Here is a 16,866-nt window from a genome sequence, read left to right as displayed (position 1 = left end):
ATTAAGATTAAACAAGCTAATAGGTTGACAAACACACAGGTTTTTAAACTAGTCTCTAAAGACAAAGGGATGAAGCATCTCAACTCTATCTGCCAACTCCAGAGTTTTAGGGTTTAGTATTGTCTTTGACACGAAGCAAACACTGTGCATCTTGTCTTCACTGACACTGTAAATTTACTTAGCTTCCAAGGTGACGACATTGTTTAAACAAAAACATTCATCATAATATAGTGATGGAAAGCTTTTTTAGGACTGAGGTACAACTTTTTGAATAAATGTATGTGTCTATCATCAAATGGAGTTAACCTGTAACTTGTCTGTTTGTTTAAGTTATGTTTACATAGCTCTCACAAGAACAGCATTTGGTGGATTTTTCAAAATAAAACATTTGAAAAATCCACCAAATGCTGTTTATGTGAGAGCTATGTAAACATAACTTACGCACTGGAGAGAAGGGAAGTGAAAGTCAGTAGGAGTAAAACAGAGTACATATGCGTAAATAAGAGGAAGAGCAGTGAAGTGGTGTGGTTGCAGGGAGAAGAGGTGTTGAAAGTGGAGGAGTTCAGGTACCTAGGTTCAACAGTGTAAAGTAATGGAGAGTGTGTTAGAGAAGTAAAGAAAAGAGTGCAGGCAGGGTGGAGTGGGTGGAGAAGAGTGGCAGGAGTGATTTGTGATAGAAGGGTATCTGCAAGAGTATAAGTGCAGAGCTGAGAATGATGAGGTTTTCGTTGGTAGTGATGAGGATGGACAGGATTAGAAACAAGTTTATTAGAGGGACAGCACATGCAGGACATTTTGGGGACAAGGTGAGGGAGGTGAGATTGAGATGCTTTGGACATGTGCAGCGGAGGGACATGATGGGGTACATCGGTAGGAGAATGCTGAGGATGGAGCCACCAAGAAGGAGGAAAGGAAGTCCAAGGAGGAGGTTTATGGATGTGGTGAAGGAAGTCATGAAGGTAGTTGGTTTGAAAGAGGCAGATGTAGAGGACAGGGGGGTATGGAGACGGCTGATCCACTGTGGTGACCCCTAATGGGAGCAGCCAAAAAGAAGAACAAGAAGATCCTTCTGTAAACACCATCAGCGAAAAAAAAATAAAAAAAATAAAAAAATAAAATAAAATCATTATGGTTTCTGGGTTAGGGTTAGGGTTAGAATTAGAATTCGACAAATTTCAAGATTTTGTTTATCCAAAGCACCCTTTAAACAAAGGTTGAATGAATCATTTCCATATGCTGTGCAAATTTAGATTTGTTGAGAGATTGTTTTATAGGTACAACATTTATATTAATTCCATCATGCCTCTTTTTATAGTAATAAGTTACATTCTAAACATTTTGCCCTAACATGCAGCACCAGACTGACACCAGGCAGCGGAAAAAGGGAGTAAAACAAAGTGTAGTTTTATTGACCTATAATAGTCAAACAAAGGAAACAATGAAATGAGAGTGCAGGGAATAAAGAACTTAACTGGAGCAGGCGTAACAAGGAGCACGAAATCGTCTGCAGGCGATTGCAGTTTTTTGGCAATGCAGAGTAACAGGATCGATCCAGTGTACAGTAATACCCAACGTTCTGTCTCAATTCCCATATATGCCTTGTCCAAAAAGTTTGTGAAGGTTTTGCGATTGGGCAGCACGCCCCCCGGCCTTTTCCCTGTCACTGAGATTTTGCTGATGATATTATGAAATGTGGGCGCCTCCACAGTGGACAGCTGCTGCATCTCCTCAACAATAAAAGCAGCAACCAATTTGTTGAGTTCAGTTGAACTAATTGTTTTACCTGGTGGTGAACGTGAACTGAAATCAAGCCTTTGTTGTTCAGATTGAGGCGTGGTGCAGGTTTCATTTGGCTCTCTCTCTTCCACACATTCCACATAGTGCTGTGGTTTGCATGCAGATATTTTTTTTATAGATTGAAGTGATATTTTTTGCAGTTGACAAGAGCTTTACAATTCTACGATCTACACTTAACGATTATTCACTTCTCCTTTTCCTCGACTATTTCAAAATAATGAGAATAATTCCATCGCAGTAATGTAAAGCCCTGCCATCTCCGCTTCTGACTAGCTTCTGTTCCCACGGCTCGCACGTATGAGTGCGCGATTCTACGTGACTACGTTCGTTTTAATTCAGTATATATATATTTTTTTATGCAAAATAATTTAAGTAACTTGCATTACTTTTAAAAAAAAAGGAACTCAGATATTAATGTGTAAATTTATAAAGTGCTACTTTAGTCGTTACTCCAGAAAAGTAATATTATTACGTAACGCATGTTACTTGTAACGCGTTACCCCCAACACTGTTTATGATGTGGTGCGGGCCGATTCACTGGGAGCGTGCATGATTTAATATAAAGAGTTTCATTGGTTCACCTTAACCCGTTCACCAATTGCATTGGTCTAATGTTATGGGGCTCAGTTCTTTGGCGGCAGGAAGCTTGTGAAACCGGGAAAAACCCATAAATTAGCCGCTTCATTGTTTAGGCCACGAGGTTCAAAGCATGGGAATTTGGTCTCCAGTTTTATTTAGAATAAAAAAATTTAAACAACAACTTAGAATCCATAAGCAATGTTTACGTAATCTATAAGCATCATGGCTCTAGATTTTTGTATTAGGTATCTGTATCCGCTATTAACATTAAGGCTACTTTTGGCATTTGTGACTGTGCTGTGGCCATACAGCTTGACTCAAGTAGACCATTTTCTCTTGAGGCTTTGAAATGCTTACCTTCATCTCACACTGGTATCTGCACATTATATTTGATGCTAATTTATATTTTATTTTGGACTACAATACTTCTCAGTATCTGCCTCTGGTACACAATGAAACATAATTCAGTGAATTTTGTACAGCAGTTCTAACAATTCACAATGTCACAAACCGGCTTCACAAAAAGGAAAACCCCAATTAAAAAGAGATCCAGAAAAGCAATTTCAAAGGATATCACAAGCTAAGTCTGAAAGAAGGCAAAATGTAAAATTGGATGCATTTTGATCTCAATATACTAATTATATGCATTTAACTGTAGAATTGTAGAAAAGTTATACCAGGGCTACTTGATGCATCATTAGAAACAAACCCTGTATTATACCAGGCACTGTGAGTGAATTTTAGCAAGTTTACTCCAAATTTGACTTATGAACTCAAAGAGGAATGCATGTCAAACAGCTATAATTAGTATTCTGTAAAATGGGATTGCTAAAGCATGACTGTAGGGGCATTCTCTAAAACACCTGTTTGTGGGAGCTTTGAAGTGGCACAAGGAGGAGAAGGAGGCATTCGGCTTACCAGCTTGCCATATCATTAGTGTAATTAGTATAGGCCTTGTCTAGAGCACACAAGTAAATACATGTGAAGACCTCAAAACAAGAAAATGCCTAAAATTACGTAATTCTTCTGTTTATGTAAAGGTATACACAAATCTTTGATAAGCCTTTAAAATAATGGACAATTGTTCGAATGCTGACATGCCTTTGTGCTTCAATAGTTGCATAATTTCCTCTATAATACATATAGACATAAAGTAGAAGTAAAACATGGCAGTGTTGACCGTAAAGACTAACATTTTTTTTTGTGATATTTGTTCAAGGTTCCTGCATTTGTCAAATAAAATAAAATAAAATCTCTTAGCTGCAATTCAACTGACAGATTGTACATGTAATATGTTTCCTATGTAGAGATGCAGACCTTTTGCTGTTGGAGTCCCGCCAACTGTGGGCAGTTGATGAAGGCTGGCTAGAGTTTGACATCACAGCCACCATAAACCTCTGGGTTATGAATCCACATCATAATCTGGGCCTACAGATAAGTGTACAAACCAACATTGGTAAGAAAATTAAGAGCTCTAAAAACTCTAAAGCATTAAATCTCAGCATGATCATGATAAAATAGTGGGTTTAAAATAAGTTTTTATTTAGATTACCAATTTTTAATATTGAATGCAGTGATTGAGATCAGTCACAACAAAGTTTATTTCTGATCTTAAAAGAGTTGACCTTAAATGTTTTAATATTTTGAAGCTTTATAAACTTATAAAAATAAAAATATCTTGTTTGTGTCATTGTGTATATGAAAAATAGTTTGACAGTATAGTTTGATCACTTGTACATAAGGTGCAAAATCTGACTCACCTTGATTAATAGTTCAATGGGAAATTATTGTTGTGTAAATAATAGTTTGAATAATACATCAAAAAATACTTCTCAGTTTAAATAATAAATGTAAAAATAAATGTAATAATAAATATAAATGTATATAAATATATAAATGCTTATGGACCCACTCTATCCAAATGTGCACTATTGGAAAACACAGCACAGATTAGGGCTGCCAGGTTTACACTAATTTTGGAATTTGAAAATTTAAAAATCGGTTATATGCTATTTATGCCCAATCATGTTGCCCTGTTGCCAATTAACTTTATCAGTTATGAGATGTTTCACCAGGTGTTTATTTTTTAACGTTGCACAGCCTTTCCAGGCTTTTGTGGTACATATCCCAGCTTTTTTAAACACTTTGCTGACATAAAATTTTAAATAAGCAATCAAATTTTATATTTCCAATATTTGGTATGTTGTTTTTATACTTCCATTTAATCTTAAAATGTTTAGTTAAATATGGGTTTTGAAATTTTTTTTTTAAAACATTGCAGTGTTATTATTTACATTTTATAGTTTCCAAATTCTGATGCCAGATGAGTGAGTGCAGTCAATTACTGTAGTGGAACATGCTAATGGGCCACAATCACTCACTATTCTGTTTATGGGCAGAATGGATTAGTATTAATTTAGGTTGATTGATAAACATGATTTCGTTTCCCTTAATATTTTAGAGGATATTTCTGCTTATGGGCAGAAGGGATTAGTAGTAATTTAGGTTAATTATATGGTATGCCCAGATAATGCTGTGGACTGTGTAAACTTCTCAATGTTCCAGGGTCCTTGGTTTTACCCTTGATCAGTTTTTCATAAAATCAATGTACAGATTAGAATAAAGCAAATTCAGCTTATTCTTTTTCACAGTGGAGAGTAATTTTAGGATTTAACAGTTGTAGTCGCAAATAGGCATCCTGAAAGAATTTTGCCATATTTAAAAGTAATAAGTGGGTAAAAAAATGTAAAGTATTAATATATGAGTCTAGTTGATGTTTAGTTCAGACACACATCTCTATCAGTGTGCTCATTGGTTTTCTTAACACCTGTGTCTATCAAGCACACTTCTTTATCTTTGTAACTATTTATATTCTGAGTAAACTACCCATGTTTCATCTTTGCCATGTGTCATTCCAAAACTCTTCTTGCATGTCTTACTTACCCATTCATGGGGTCTTATCCCTAGATGAACCCAGCTCCAACCAAAACCCCAAAGCAGAGATTGCAAATGCTCTTTCAGTCAAAAGCTGATTCTCCATCCTCTCTTTCTTACCAAAAGCTGAAGGGCTTAACTGACAATTTAGCCAGCCCATAGGAGTTTGGAATCTATTCAACTATAAATGAAAATAGACAAAAACTGCTTTCATTCTTTTATCCATATTTTAACTCCTAGCACTTCTATATCACTCAGTCCTGCCTCAGTGCTACCTTTTAGTCAAAACCCCCTCAAAAAGAAGCCTTTCACAAATTGAAATCTGGGCTGGAAATGTCCAACATAATCAAGGATTCTCTTAATAGACTGGAAAACAAAACAAAAAAGGGTTTAATCACTTCCTTGTTCAAGTGTTACTTCTCCACCCCGGAGTATATCACTATGCCACAGTCTCAAGACAGTTCACTGGCATTCAGCAAAACCCCTTCAATCCAACAGCAGCAGCCTGAAAAATTGGAGAAGCCAGCTTCTAGCACAAACTCTGCCACATATGCTCCGAAAACTATGCCCCCTGTTCTGCAAATTAAACCTGATTGAAATCTCCCACCTTCATATTTGAAAGAGGGATGAAATTATGTGAAATTGGGGACAGCTAAATCCTTCTGGAAAGTCACAAATACTTTTTCTTTGTTTTGATCTGTTTGCTTTCAATCCTTTTCCAAAAAACTTTAAGACTTTAAACACATTCTTAGTCTACTATTCCTCCATTCTGAGTCTACCATTAGCATCATCGCTGTGCTGGAATCTTAATGTGCCAGACTTCTTCAAAAGTTAATTCCATCCACCTGCTCCCACAAACAACATAAAATGTATCATGTTAATTACTGCATCATATTACATTTGTCAAGTAATTGTAGTGTAACAAAAAGTAATAATCAGATACTAAGATGTAGATAGAATTTTGGGTTAGCAGTGATGTTTTTAAATAAAAGTCAATATTGAATATTCAAATGTTGTGTGGCACATTTATTATGACAGATTTGAAATCCCTTCTTACAGGAGAGAACATTAACCCTAAAGAGGCAGGGCTAGTCAGTCAGGGTGGCCCTCTGGAGAAGCAGCCCTTCATGGTGGCCTTCTTCAAGGTAAAAGAGCTCCACATCCGCACACCACGATCTGTAGGAAAACCCAGGCAGCAGAGCCGAAATCGTTCCACTTATCCACAGGAGGCACAAAAAGGCCCAGGACAAACAGGTTGGTTCCACAATCTACTACTGCTAGGAGAAAATCTTCAGATACTAAGCAGTATAGTTCTTGCTGTTTTTTTAAAAATAGCAGTTATGCTCATTTTTAGCATGTTTGAGCTAAAAAGGTATTACATTTTTGACATGCTGTCATTCATTTAGATAATAATAATAAATATAAATTAATAAAATATATTATATAAAGAATTCAGACCTTCACTTTTTGCAATTGTATATTGCAGCCTGTTACTACTATCGTTCAAATATGTTTTTTTCTTATTAAACTACACTCAGTACCGCATAATGTACCCCATAAAGTACCCCATAATGACATTGAAATGAAATTTCAGTATTTTTTATTTTATTTTATTTAAAACACCTGAATATCACATGTACATATTCAGACCCTTTGCAACAATACCTGAAAATTAGCTGAGGTGACTCCATTTCACATTATTGTTGCTAAGATTTGTTTATTGGACATATTTTGGAAAGGCACAGCTGACAATGCATATCAGAGCAAAAAACCGAGCCATGAGGTCAAAGAGTTGTTGCAAGGAACAGATCTGGGGAAGGCTATAAAAACATTTTTGCACTGAAGATTTCCATGAGCACAGCGGCCTCCATAGTTCTCAAATGGAAGAAGTGTGGCACAACCAGGACTCTTCCAAGAGCTGGTTTCCCAGCCAAACTGAAGAATTGGTGAGAAGAATAAGAATTAGTAATAGAAGTGACCAAGAACCTGATGGTCACTCTGACAGAGCTCTGGAGATCCTGTGTGGAGTTGGCACAAAGTTTCCAAAGGACAGCCATCACTGCAGCCCTTCACCAATACAAGCTTTATGGCAGACAGGCTAGATGGAAGCCTTTCCGCAGTGCAGAACCAATGGAAGCCTGCTTGGATTTTGCCAACAGGCACCTGAATGACTTTAATCTGTGTGGAACAAGATTATGTGGTTTTATAAAACTAAGATTGAATTTAATTATATTGAAGAAAAAAAAAAAGGTTATGCCTAGACGAAACTAGACACCACTCATCACTGGCCCAAAACCATATAAGTCAAGTCAAGTCAAGAGTCAAGAAGCTTTTTATTGTCATTTTAACCATATATAGCTGACGCAGTACACACTGAAATGAAACAACGTTTCTCCAGAACCCTGATGCTACATAAAACAACATAAAACAACAATCACAGAAACAGAAAAACACAGGGCAAAGGACTAGTAAGTGTCCTCGCCACATAAAGTGCATGTGTGCAACCTGGTGCAAACAGTGCAAAGACAACACAAGACCGTGCAAGACAATACACAGAACACAAAATAGCTCCGCCAGTAAATGTGCTGTAACGAGACAGTGAACAGTAGCAAAAATGTAAACAAAATATTGTGGAAAAGAGCAAATAGCACCAATCCAGGAAAGATGTAAACAGTTTATGGTAATAAAGTGATGTAATGTGAGTGGTACTGAAGTCATGGGTGTGCGAAGTGAGTACGAGAGTGCCAAAAGTGAAGCATGACAGCAGCAGCAGGTTGAGGGAAAACTGAATGGAGCAAAGAACAGAAATATCCTCAATAAAAAAAACTGTTCCACAGCACTCAGGTGCTCAGTCTCGGACTAAGGTTCAACATCCTACATAATAACAACCCTAAGCACACGGCCAAAACAACACAGGAGTATCTTAGGGACATCTCTGTGAATGTCCTAGAGTGGCCCAGCATGCCATGAAGAATGGCAGAAAATCCCCCAATCCAGTTGTGCAAAGCTTATTGTGTCATACCCAAAAAAGGCTTGAGGCTGTAAATGTTGGCGAAGGTGCTTCTAACCAAATACTAAGGGTCTGAATATAAAATTCCCCTTCTTCTTCTACAACTGTACAGATAAGGGCTGTAACTGGAAGATGACTATTTTAAGTTTCCATAAATAATGCAACTGCAATCCTTTTACAGCTATTTTTCATTAGAGATCAAGTAATATTCAAGCAACGAAATAAAGTTTACCTTTTTAGTGTGGCACACTGTATATTTCTTTAGGGACGTAATATAACTATTATTAACTGTTTGCATCATTATGCTATATTTATTTAGTACTCAAAATACCCGTCAAAATATCTCTTTTTTGTATTTGGATAAAATGCTCATGTGGTTGTGGCATATATCAGAATTTACTAAATCATAACCTTTTTCATTTTATACTTTATTTTATACTCTTGAAACTGTTGTTCTTCGGAAATTTTCATGTTCTATCTAATGTGACTGAGAAAACAAGCTGTTTCATGTGTTTGTATGTACGTTGTATGCATTGCAGTATGTAGTGTTGTTTGTCCCAAATCAATAAACTCTGATTTAGTCAAGAATTATAAATGTAGCAATTTCATAAAATAGAGCTTGATTTAACTTTTACAGACAGTTTATGAAAATATGTCCTCTGTTTGTAGAAATTTATTAATAAATTAGGGGAATTCTTTTGGAGTACAGTAAGGCATTGTTTAGACCAGTATAATATAGAAATATCTTATTCCTAGATAGGTAGATAGATAGGTATATTATATTATTTATTTATATATATATATATATATATATATATATATATATATATATATATATATATATATATATATATATATACACACACACACACACACAGTATATATACAGTGAGGAAAATAAGTATTTGAACACCCTGCTTAGAAATCATGGAGGGGTCTGAAATTGTCATCGTAGGTGCATGTCCACTGTGAGAGACATAATCTAAAAAAAAAAAATCCAGAAATCACAATATATTATTTTTAAACTATTTATTTGTATGATACAGCTGCAAATAAGTATTTGAACACCTGTCTATCAGCTAGAATTCTGACCCTCAAAGACCTGTTAGTCTGCCTTTAAAATGTCCACCTCCACTACATTTATTATCCTAAATTAGATGCACCTGTTTGAGGTCGTTAGCTGCATAAAGACACCTGTCCACACCATACAATCAGTAAGAATCCAACTACTAACATGGCCAAGACCAAAGAGCTGTCCAAAGACACTAGAGACAAAATTGTACACCTCCACAAGGCTGGAAAGGGCTACGGGGAAATTGCCAAGCAGCTTGGTGAAAAAAGGTGCACTGTTGGAGCAATCATTAGAAAATGGAAGAAGCTTAACATGACTGTCAATCTCCCTCGGACTGGGGCTCCATGCAAGATCTCACCTCTTGGGGTCTCAATGATCCTAAGGAAGGTGAGAAATCAGCCCAGAACTACACGGGAGGAGCTGGTCAATGACCTAAAAAGAGCTGGGACCACCGTTTCCAAGGTTACTGTTGGTAATACAGCAGCTACCGAATTCTATTTTCAATTCAATTAATTTGTATTAGTATAGCACGTTCAACAATGAATATTGTCTCAAAGCAGCTTTACACAGATATGTGGTGATATAAAGAACATCTTATTCATTCTTTAAGTGTAAGTTTTTCCCTAATGAGCCGAATGTCCATTTATTACAGATAAACGATGTTGAGGTGTGCAGTGATGGTGATCAGATGCAAACTGTAGTCCTGAGTCAGTGTAGCAGACATTAACTACAGTCCAAATCCATATCCTCAAAGCTCCTGTTCTTACTCCGTAATTTCATGGATTCCTAGGGGGTTGATATGAAACCATCCCCAGATGCACAGAGTGGCCTCCAATCGAAAAGAACACCATCCAGAGGCAGGCAGGGTCAAAGTTGGCAGATCTGAGGAGGGGAGAGGGGCAGGAACAGTGGTCACTGGAACCTCAGGAGCATGTTTAAACATGTTTCAAGAGAGAGAGAGGAAGAGAGAGAAGAGGGGTGACAGGGAGAGAAGGATATGGATTATTATGTGCCCTTATTATTGTGTTAAATTTAAGGACACTCTGCAGTTTGGATTCGGGCAAGACTCGCTATGGCAGCATAACCAAAAGGGAGAGTCAGAAGGTAACACAGACATGAGGGATCTCTGGGATAAGAGACGACCCACCACACCACCGTCAACAAACCTGAGTGAACGTGTGAGAGTGAGGGGACGACAGCATACAAATATCCCAGTTCACCGAACACTCTATATCCATAATCCCTCCAGATCTGCTCCTTTACTTTAACAAATAAAAATTAATGACTTTCCTATTGATTCTGTGCTGTACTCCTACAAAACCTCAAAAACCTCCTGGAAAAACTCACAAAAATAGAGCTTAAGCAAATGACAAATGAACGTAACCATATAAAGATGCATTATCATATAAACACGTTTGTTTATGTTTGTATGATTGGAAATTTTATATTGGATTTTTATTTTTTTATTTTTTTTACAGTACACTTACAGTTTTATTTAGATGATGTGCTGTTCACAATGTTCACTCTTTCTTTTTTGTAGTAGATCATAATAGCAGTGATCAGAAGACAGCCTGCAGAAAACATGAACTATATGTCAGCTTCAGAGATTTGGGCTGGCAGGTGAGAACAGACACACACATTTAAACATAGTCGTTGTTTTGGTGACTATAATCTACAACATGTTGAACCATGTGTTGGATGGGCTACAAAATAAAAGACAACCAAGAACAGGAATCTAAAGTAACGTTAGGCTCAGGCTCACAGAAACTAATGATATGAAATATTGAAAAAAATGGAGAGGCTTCTGATAAGGCATATAAAGCACCAGGCATCAGGCCATGTCTCTGTGTTTATTATCTATTATTCGGCTCTTATTTTGCACCTGGAAATCTCTCTGAAGCCCCAAATAATTTGTTTTATTCAGTGCCTGTCTGTAGCATGAACATTTATATTCAGTTAGCTTAAATGTGGTGTCTTTTTTTTTCAACATGACAAATAAGGTTTAAAAAAGTGTGTTTTGTCATTACTAGTAACTGAACTGGTAAACCTTTGCTGAGGGTACTGTCATAAGAGGATATTTTATTTAATGGCTAAAGTGGCATAGTGGAAGATAATTAGCATGCAGTATAGCCAAGTCAAGTCAAGTTTATTTCTATAGCGCTTTTCACAACAGACATTGTCTCAAAGGAGCTTTACAAAATGTAACAGTTAAGGTGAATGGTGTGCATTTATCCCTGATGAGCAAGCCATGGCGACTGTGGCAAGGAAAAACTTGTATATGAGTATACTCAGGAGACTGATTGGTCTATTTATCAGTCAGAGAGCAGTGTAAATGGAAACATAATATTAAAGTGCAATGCATTGAAGGTAGAGTTGTTGTTATTCTATTGAGTTCTATGGTCTGATGACCTGTAGGAAGAAGCTGCCCTGCAACCTACTGGTGTAAGATGTGATGCTGTGATAGTCTGCCTGCAGGTAGCACTGAGAGCAGTCCAAGGCTTGGATGAATAGATGCTGGTGAATTGCATCAATATAAATGGATCATGGCTTCCCATTAGAATCCAGTTGATCGTGATGGGTGTGCTCCCTGTTGTCTTTTTGATGTTGAGCTAAAGCTTGTTTTCCTGGCACCAGTGTATCAAAATGATCAACTCTTTTCTGTTGGCTGTTTCATTATTGTCAGCATTCAGACATACCACCATTGTGCCATCCATAAATTTGAGAATGACATGGCCACACACGTATCTCTATTTTGTTTCTGTACTGACACCTGTTCTAATGGTTGTCAAGAGGACACAGCTGTCTTTTTTATACTCTGCCACATTGCTGGAATTAAAGGCTGTCACTAAAACTGAACACTGACTGGAAATCAGTATTTTTCAGCTTGCAGATGGCATGGAATATAATGATGGCTATTAAAAGGTACCACAAATAGTAACAACTCAGGTCACTTAAAACTGTTCTGTGCCATATACTGTATATATAATGTGATGTGAATTATGATGCAGGTTTTAAATCAAGTGCTAGCATAAACCAACTGCAGCCGGATAATAACTACTATTTTCATGACTAACTTCACTTGTCTTTGTCTGATGCCAGGATTGGATTATTGCACCTGAAGGATATGCAGCTAATTACTGTGATGGAGAATGCTCATTCCCATTAAATGCTCACATGAATGCTACAAATCATGCTATTGTACAGACACTGGTGAGGCATGGAATTATCATTCACTCAGAAATGCACAAACAATATAACTTTCACTACTTTTAAAATAAAAAAAATACCTTTCCCACAGGTCCACCTGATGAATCCTGAAAATGTTCCGAAGCCATGCTGTGCTCCAACTAAGTTGCATGCCATATCTGTGCTGTATTTTGATGACAACTCCAATGTCATCCTAAAAAAGTACAAAAACATGGTGGTGCGTGCATGTGGCTGCCACTGACATTGAGGAGGACATACAAGATTGCCTCTGCTAAACAGTTTGTGTGTGCATCTTTTTCTTCACTATGCATGCACAATGCAGACTAGAGGTGTGGTTATTAAGGACTGAGCTGCTTTTTCATCTGTTTTCTGATCCGTTTTTTGAGGAATCTGTCTACATTTCTATGTAGAATTTTTTATATTTATTCTGTATTTGACTAAAGTTTTATTTTTAGCAACTCAATTATATGTCAAATACATCTATACAATAAAAACTAGAGCTATTTAATTTTTTCTTGTTACATGTTTTGTAAAAAAAAATATATCAAATTATTTTTCAGAAATGTTTTCATCTTGGGTCTTAATAAAACAATATTTTAATTCTTTAAGATGTTAATTTATACCTCCAGTCGTTTGCCTCGGCCAAGCATCAGTGACACCTGAGAACAGAATTTTCTGTATGTATGTTTGTATGTACAGTATCTCACAAAAGTAAGTACATCCTAAAAGTGAGTACATTTTAGTATATCTTTTTAAGGGACAATACTATAGAAATGAAACTTGGATATATTTTACAGTGGTCAGTGTGCAGCTTGTATAGCAGTACATATTTACAGTCCTCTAGAAATGATTTAACATACAGCAATTATTGTCAAAATAACTGACAACGAAAGTGAGTACACCACAAGTGATAACAGCTGTATGTTGTTTAATCATGCAAAGCCACATGTCCCATTCATCATGTTCATGTTTTTATCTGCATGACAGGGGCATACGAGTTTGCGTATCTTTTATTAAAACAGTTAGAATTTGATGCTTTGAGTACAATGTTTCAAATGGCACCTCATGGCAAAGATCTCTAAAGGATTTGGGAATTAGAATTGTTGCCCTCCACAAAGATAGCAGAGGCTATAAGAAGACTGGTAACACCATAAAACTGAGTTACAGTGGACAGGATTATACAGAAGTTTTCCAATATGGGTTCAATTCAGAAAAGGCCTAACAATCAAAGATTTGATGAAGTTAAATCCTCTGTGCTGTGCGTCAGGTGCAGAAACGTTTTTTTTTTTCAAAAACCTACACATGAGTGCTGCCAGCGTTGCTTTAGATGTTGCAGAAGCGGACGGTCTGCTTGTCAGTGCCAAGAAAAATGTGTCTTGCCTACAGTTAAGCATGGTGGTGATGGTAGTAGCATCATGGTCTGGGGCTGCATGAGTGCTGCTGGTACTGGGGAGATGCAGTTCATTGAGGAAATGGATTCTAACATGTACTGTGACATCATGAAGCAGAACATGATGCCCTCCCTTCAAAAACTAAGAGAGTTTTCCAACATGATAATGATCCCAAACACACTGCCAAGATGACAACTGCCTTTCTGAGGAAGCTGAAGGTGAAGGTGATGGAATGGACAAGTATGTCTCCAGATCACATGGGGGCATCCTGAAGCAGAAGGTGAAGAAGTGCCATGTGTTTCAAATCCAGCAGCTTCGGGATGTCATTATGGAGGAGTAGAAGAGGATCTCAGCAACAACCTGTGCAGCTCTAGTGAATTCCATGCCCAGAAGAATTAAGGCAGTGCTAGATACAATGGTGCTCACACAAAATATTAAATCTTTGGACACAGTTTTGACATTCATTTAGGGTGTACTTACTTCTGTTGCCAGTTATTTAGACAATAATAGCTGTATGTTGAGTTATTTTTAGTGGACAGTAAATATGTTCTGCTTCTGCTATACAAGCTTCACATTGACTAAAGTATATCCAATTTTTATTTCTATTGTCCCTTGAGAACATATAATAAAATGGTTGCTGAAATGTGAAGGGGTGTACTCACTTTTGTGAGATACTGTATGTATGTATGTATAAATCTTTATTGACGTACAGTAGGAATATTTCTTCTGTATAGCTCTTATCCAATGGACATTGCTCCAAATCAGCTTTACAGAAAAAAATAATCTAAAATGTACCAGACCAGACAAACCTAATACAAATTACACAGGCAGCAATCAACAGTCAATCAATGACCTGAGAAACAAATTAAGCACATAGAAAGAACACAAAAGAAATCAAGAAAACAAATACTATATAATTGAGTTTACTCATTTGAGGATAAGCAGATATAACAGAAGGAGGCCCAGAAATACCCTGCACCACACCAGAATACACATTCTACACACCCTAAAAGTTATATGTAGGTGACAAGCACAGCACTAATTAAGAAAGAAAACCGCAGAAGAAAGCTAGCCTGCTATTTTGCACAAATATAAATTACATTATCATGAGTCATTAAAACATTCATTAATACTCTGTCAATGCAGTGATTGAAATGCAAAATAATGACAGAGTTAAACATAGCGACCATGGCAAAAGCATAATCATATGCTGTATATCAGTGCAACATTAGTTATACATTTGATTTTATTAAACATTGGATTTAGTTAAACAATGAAAGAAAAGCATTGTTTTACTCTTCACTATTCACTCACAATATACCTTTGTTGAAGTTAATTAACCAACTATTAAATAAACGTAATTAATTAAACAAAGAATTAACAATTATTGGTTTTACACAAGAATACCCTCAAGTTATGTGCTTGTGAATGGATCACTCTTGTCGATACAGCAAATATCTTTGAAGAAAATACATTTAAATTCAGTTTTTATTTGTATATTGTTTTTAAATGGGCCTCTTTACAAAAATATATAAAAATCCATGTTTACATTTTGATTGTATACATTTATATCCATGTGTACCTATAAATGTGATCCATTTAAAGGCACCAGTGGCAAAGAAGATTTCTGAAGAAACCATGTGACACCAGATAGAGTATATATATATATATATATATATATATATATATATATAGTCAGAAAGTGTCATTGTGTAACTAACTTATAAGCAACGTATGATTGTTAGAATCTGAATTATTTGTGAATCAATTAGTTTTAATATCTAACAGTCTATTTTGTTGAAGATATAAAATGCTTAAATATTTTAAACAATTGCAGCCCAAAGCCATTTGATTTGTGAATTCTATTTTTCACAAGTGTAGTGATTTTACCACTGTAAAGCAATTTTTTTAGTGCTTTGAGACATAACTGACTGAGCTGCCATGTGGTATCTTGTTAAAATTGGCAAATGTATTATTTAAATCAATGTAATGTATGAAATATGCTCTTTTGTGCTCCGCTTTTCTGTGAGTAGCTTTCTTTAGCAGTACAACAATTTGGAATATCCTGCAATAAAAATAAACCACTTTTGTACTAAAAAACCAGTTTTAAACAGGTTGACCAAAGAAACCAATGGCAGTTAATAACAACCTCCAGTAGTCAGGGGTGATTATGTTTGGAAGTCCACCTTCAGACCAGCACTAAATGAGAATGGTATGCATGACAGAATAGAAAGGAGGAAGCCACTACTCTACAAAAACAAACACTCTGCCTGTCTGAAGTTTGCTTAAGAACCCTACTGAAAGAATATCTAATATACTGATAAATTAATAAAATAAGTTTTTGAATTCAGTAAAAAGCATAGAATGCATGACTTGCCATTATTGATGGACCTCTTAATTCTCTATTGTACCAGCAAATCTTACAGAATGCAAAGGTATGGAATTTTGAAATGGGCATGCTGTTATGAGCAACATGACAATAGAGGCTCTCTAGATGGTGTCTGAAACATTTGTCTTTAATTTTGCGACTAGTTTTTTTTTTTCTAGACAATCACCAACTATGAACATCCAAACATCACAAACAATCTAAAAGGCATGCAAGTGAGCTTTAATCCTGTGACTTCCATCCTTCTTACTTCAAGCAGGTCTCCCTGTCCTGCTCTATGATCACTTGCTCCTGTACTGTTCTTTGAAGCACATGCAGAAAAGCATTCGGTGAAGTAAATCGCAAAACAAGAGATCAGTTTAACATTCAATGTATTCATATAATTTGAACAGTACTTCAACAGTATTAAGTACTTTATTTTTTATTTTTAAACTATGCAGTTCTGAAACTAGCGCAGTGCCATGCTAACTAACACACATGATGTAGCTTA

At 36.3% G+C, this 16,866-nt stretch overlaps 1 protein-coding gene across 2 annotated transcripts in view; it reads left to right on the top strand.

The window, feature by feature from the left end:
• bmp6 (bone morphogenetic protein 6) overlaps positions 1–13,107 on the top strand; it is a 34,369-nt gene extending 21,262 nt beyond the window's left edge. Inside the window, exons 3-7 of one of the 2 annotated variants that reach the window (XM_083529995.1) lie at positions 3,684–3,832; positions 6,370–6,564; positions 10,936–11,012; positions 12,492–12,602; positions 12,691–13,107. In XM_083529995.1, the coding sequence (XP_083386121.1) occupies positions 3,684–3,832; positions 6,370–6,564; positions 10,936–11,012; positions 12,492–12,602; positions 12,691–12,840 (682 nt within the window). In that variant the 3' untranslated portion in view covers positions 12,841–13,107. Of the gene's footprint in view, positions 1–3,683; positions 3,833–6,369; positions 6,565–10,932; positions 11,013–12,491; positions 12,603–12,690 lie in introns of both variants that reach the window. The other variant, XM_083529994.1, reaches the window with a different exon arrangement.
• Positions 13,108–16,866: the final 3,759 nt, after the last annotated feature.

The sequence above is a fragment of the Silurus aristotelis genome, assembly GCF_946808225.1.
Source record: "Silurus aristotelis genome assembly, chromosome: 25".
Classification (NCBI taxonomy): domain Eukaryota; kingdom Metazoa; phylum Chordata; class Actinopteri; order Siluriformes; family Siluridae; genus Silurus; species Silurus aristotelis.
This window is presented reverse-complemented; position numbering and strand designations above follow the sequence as displayed.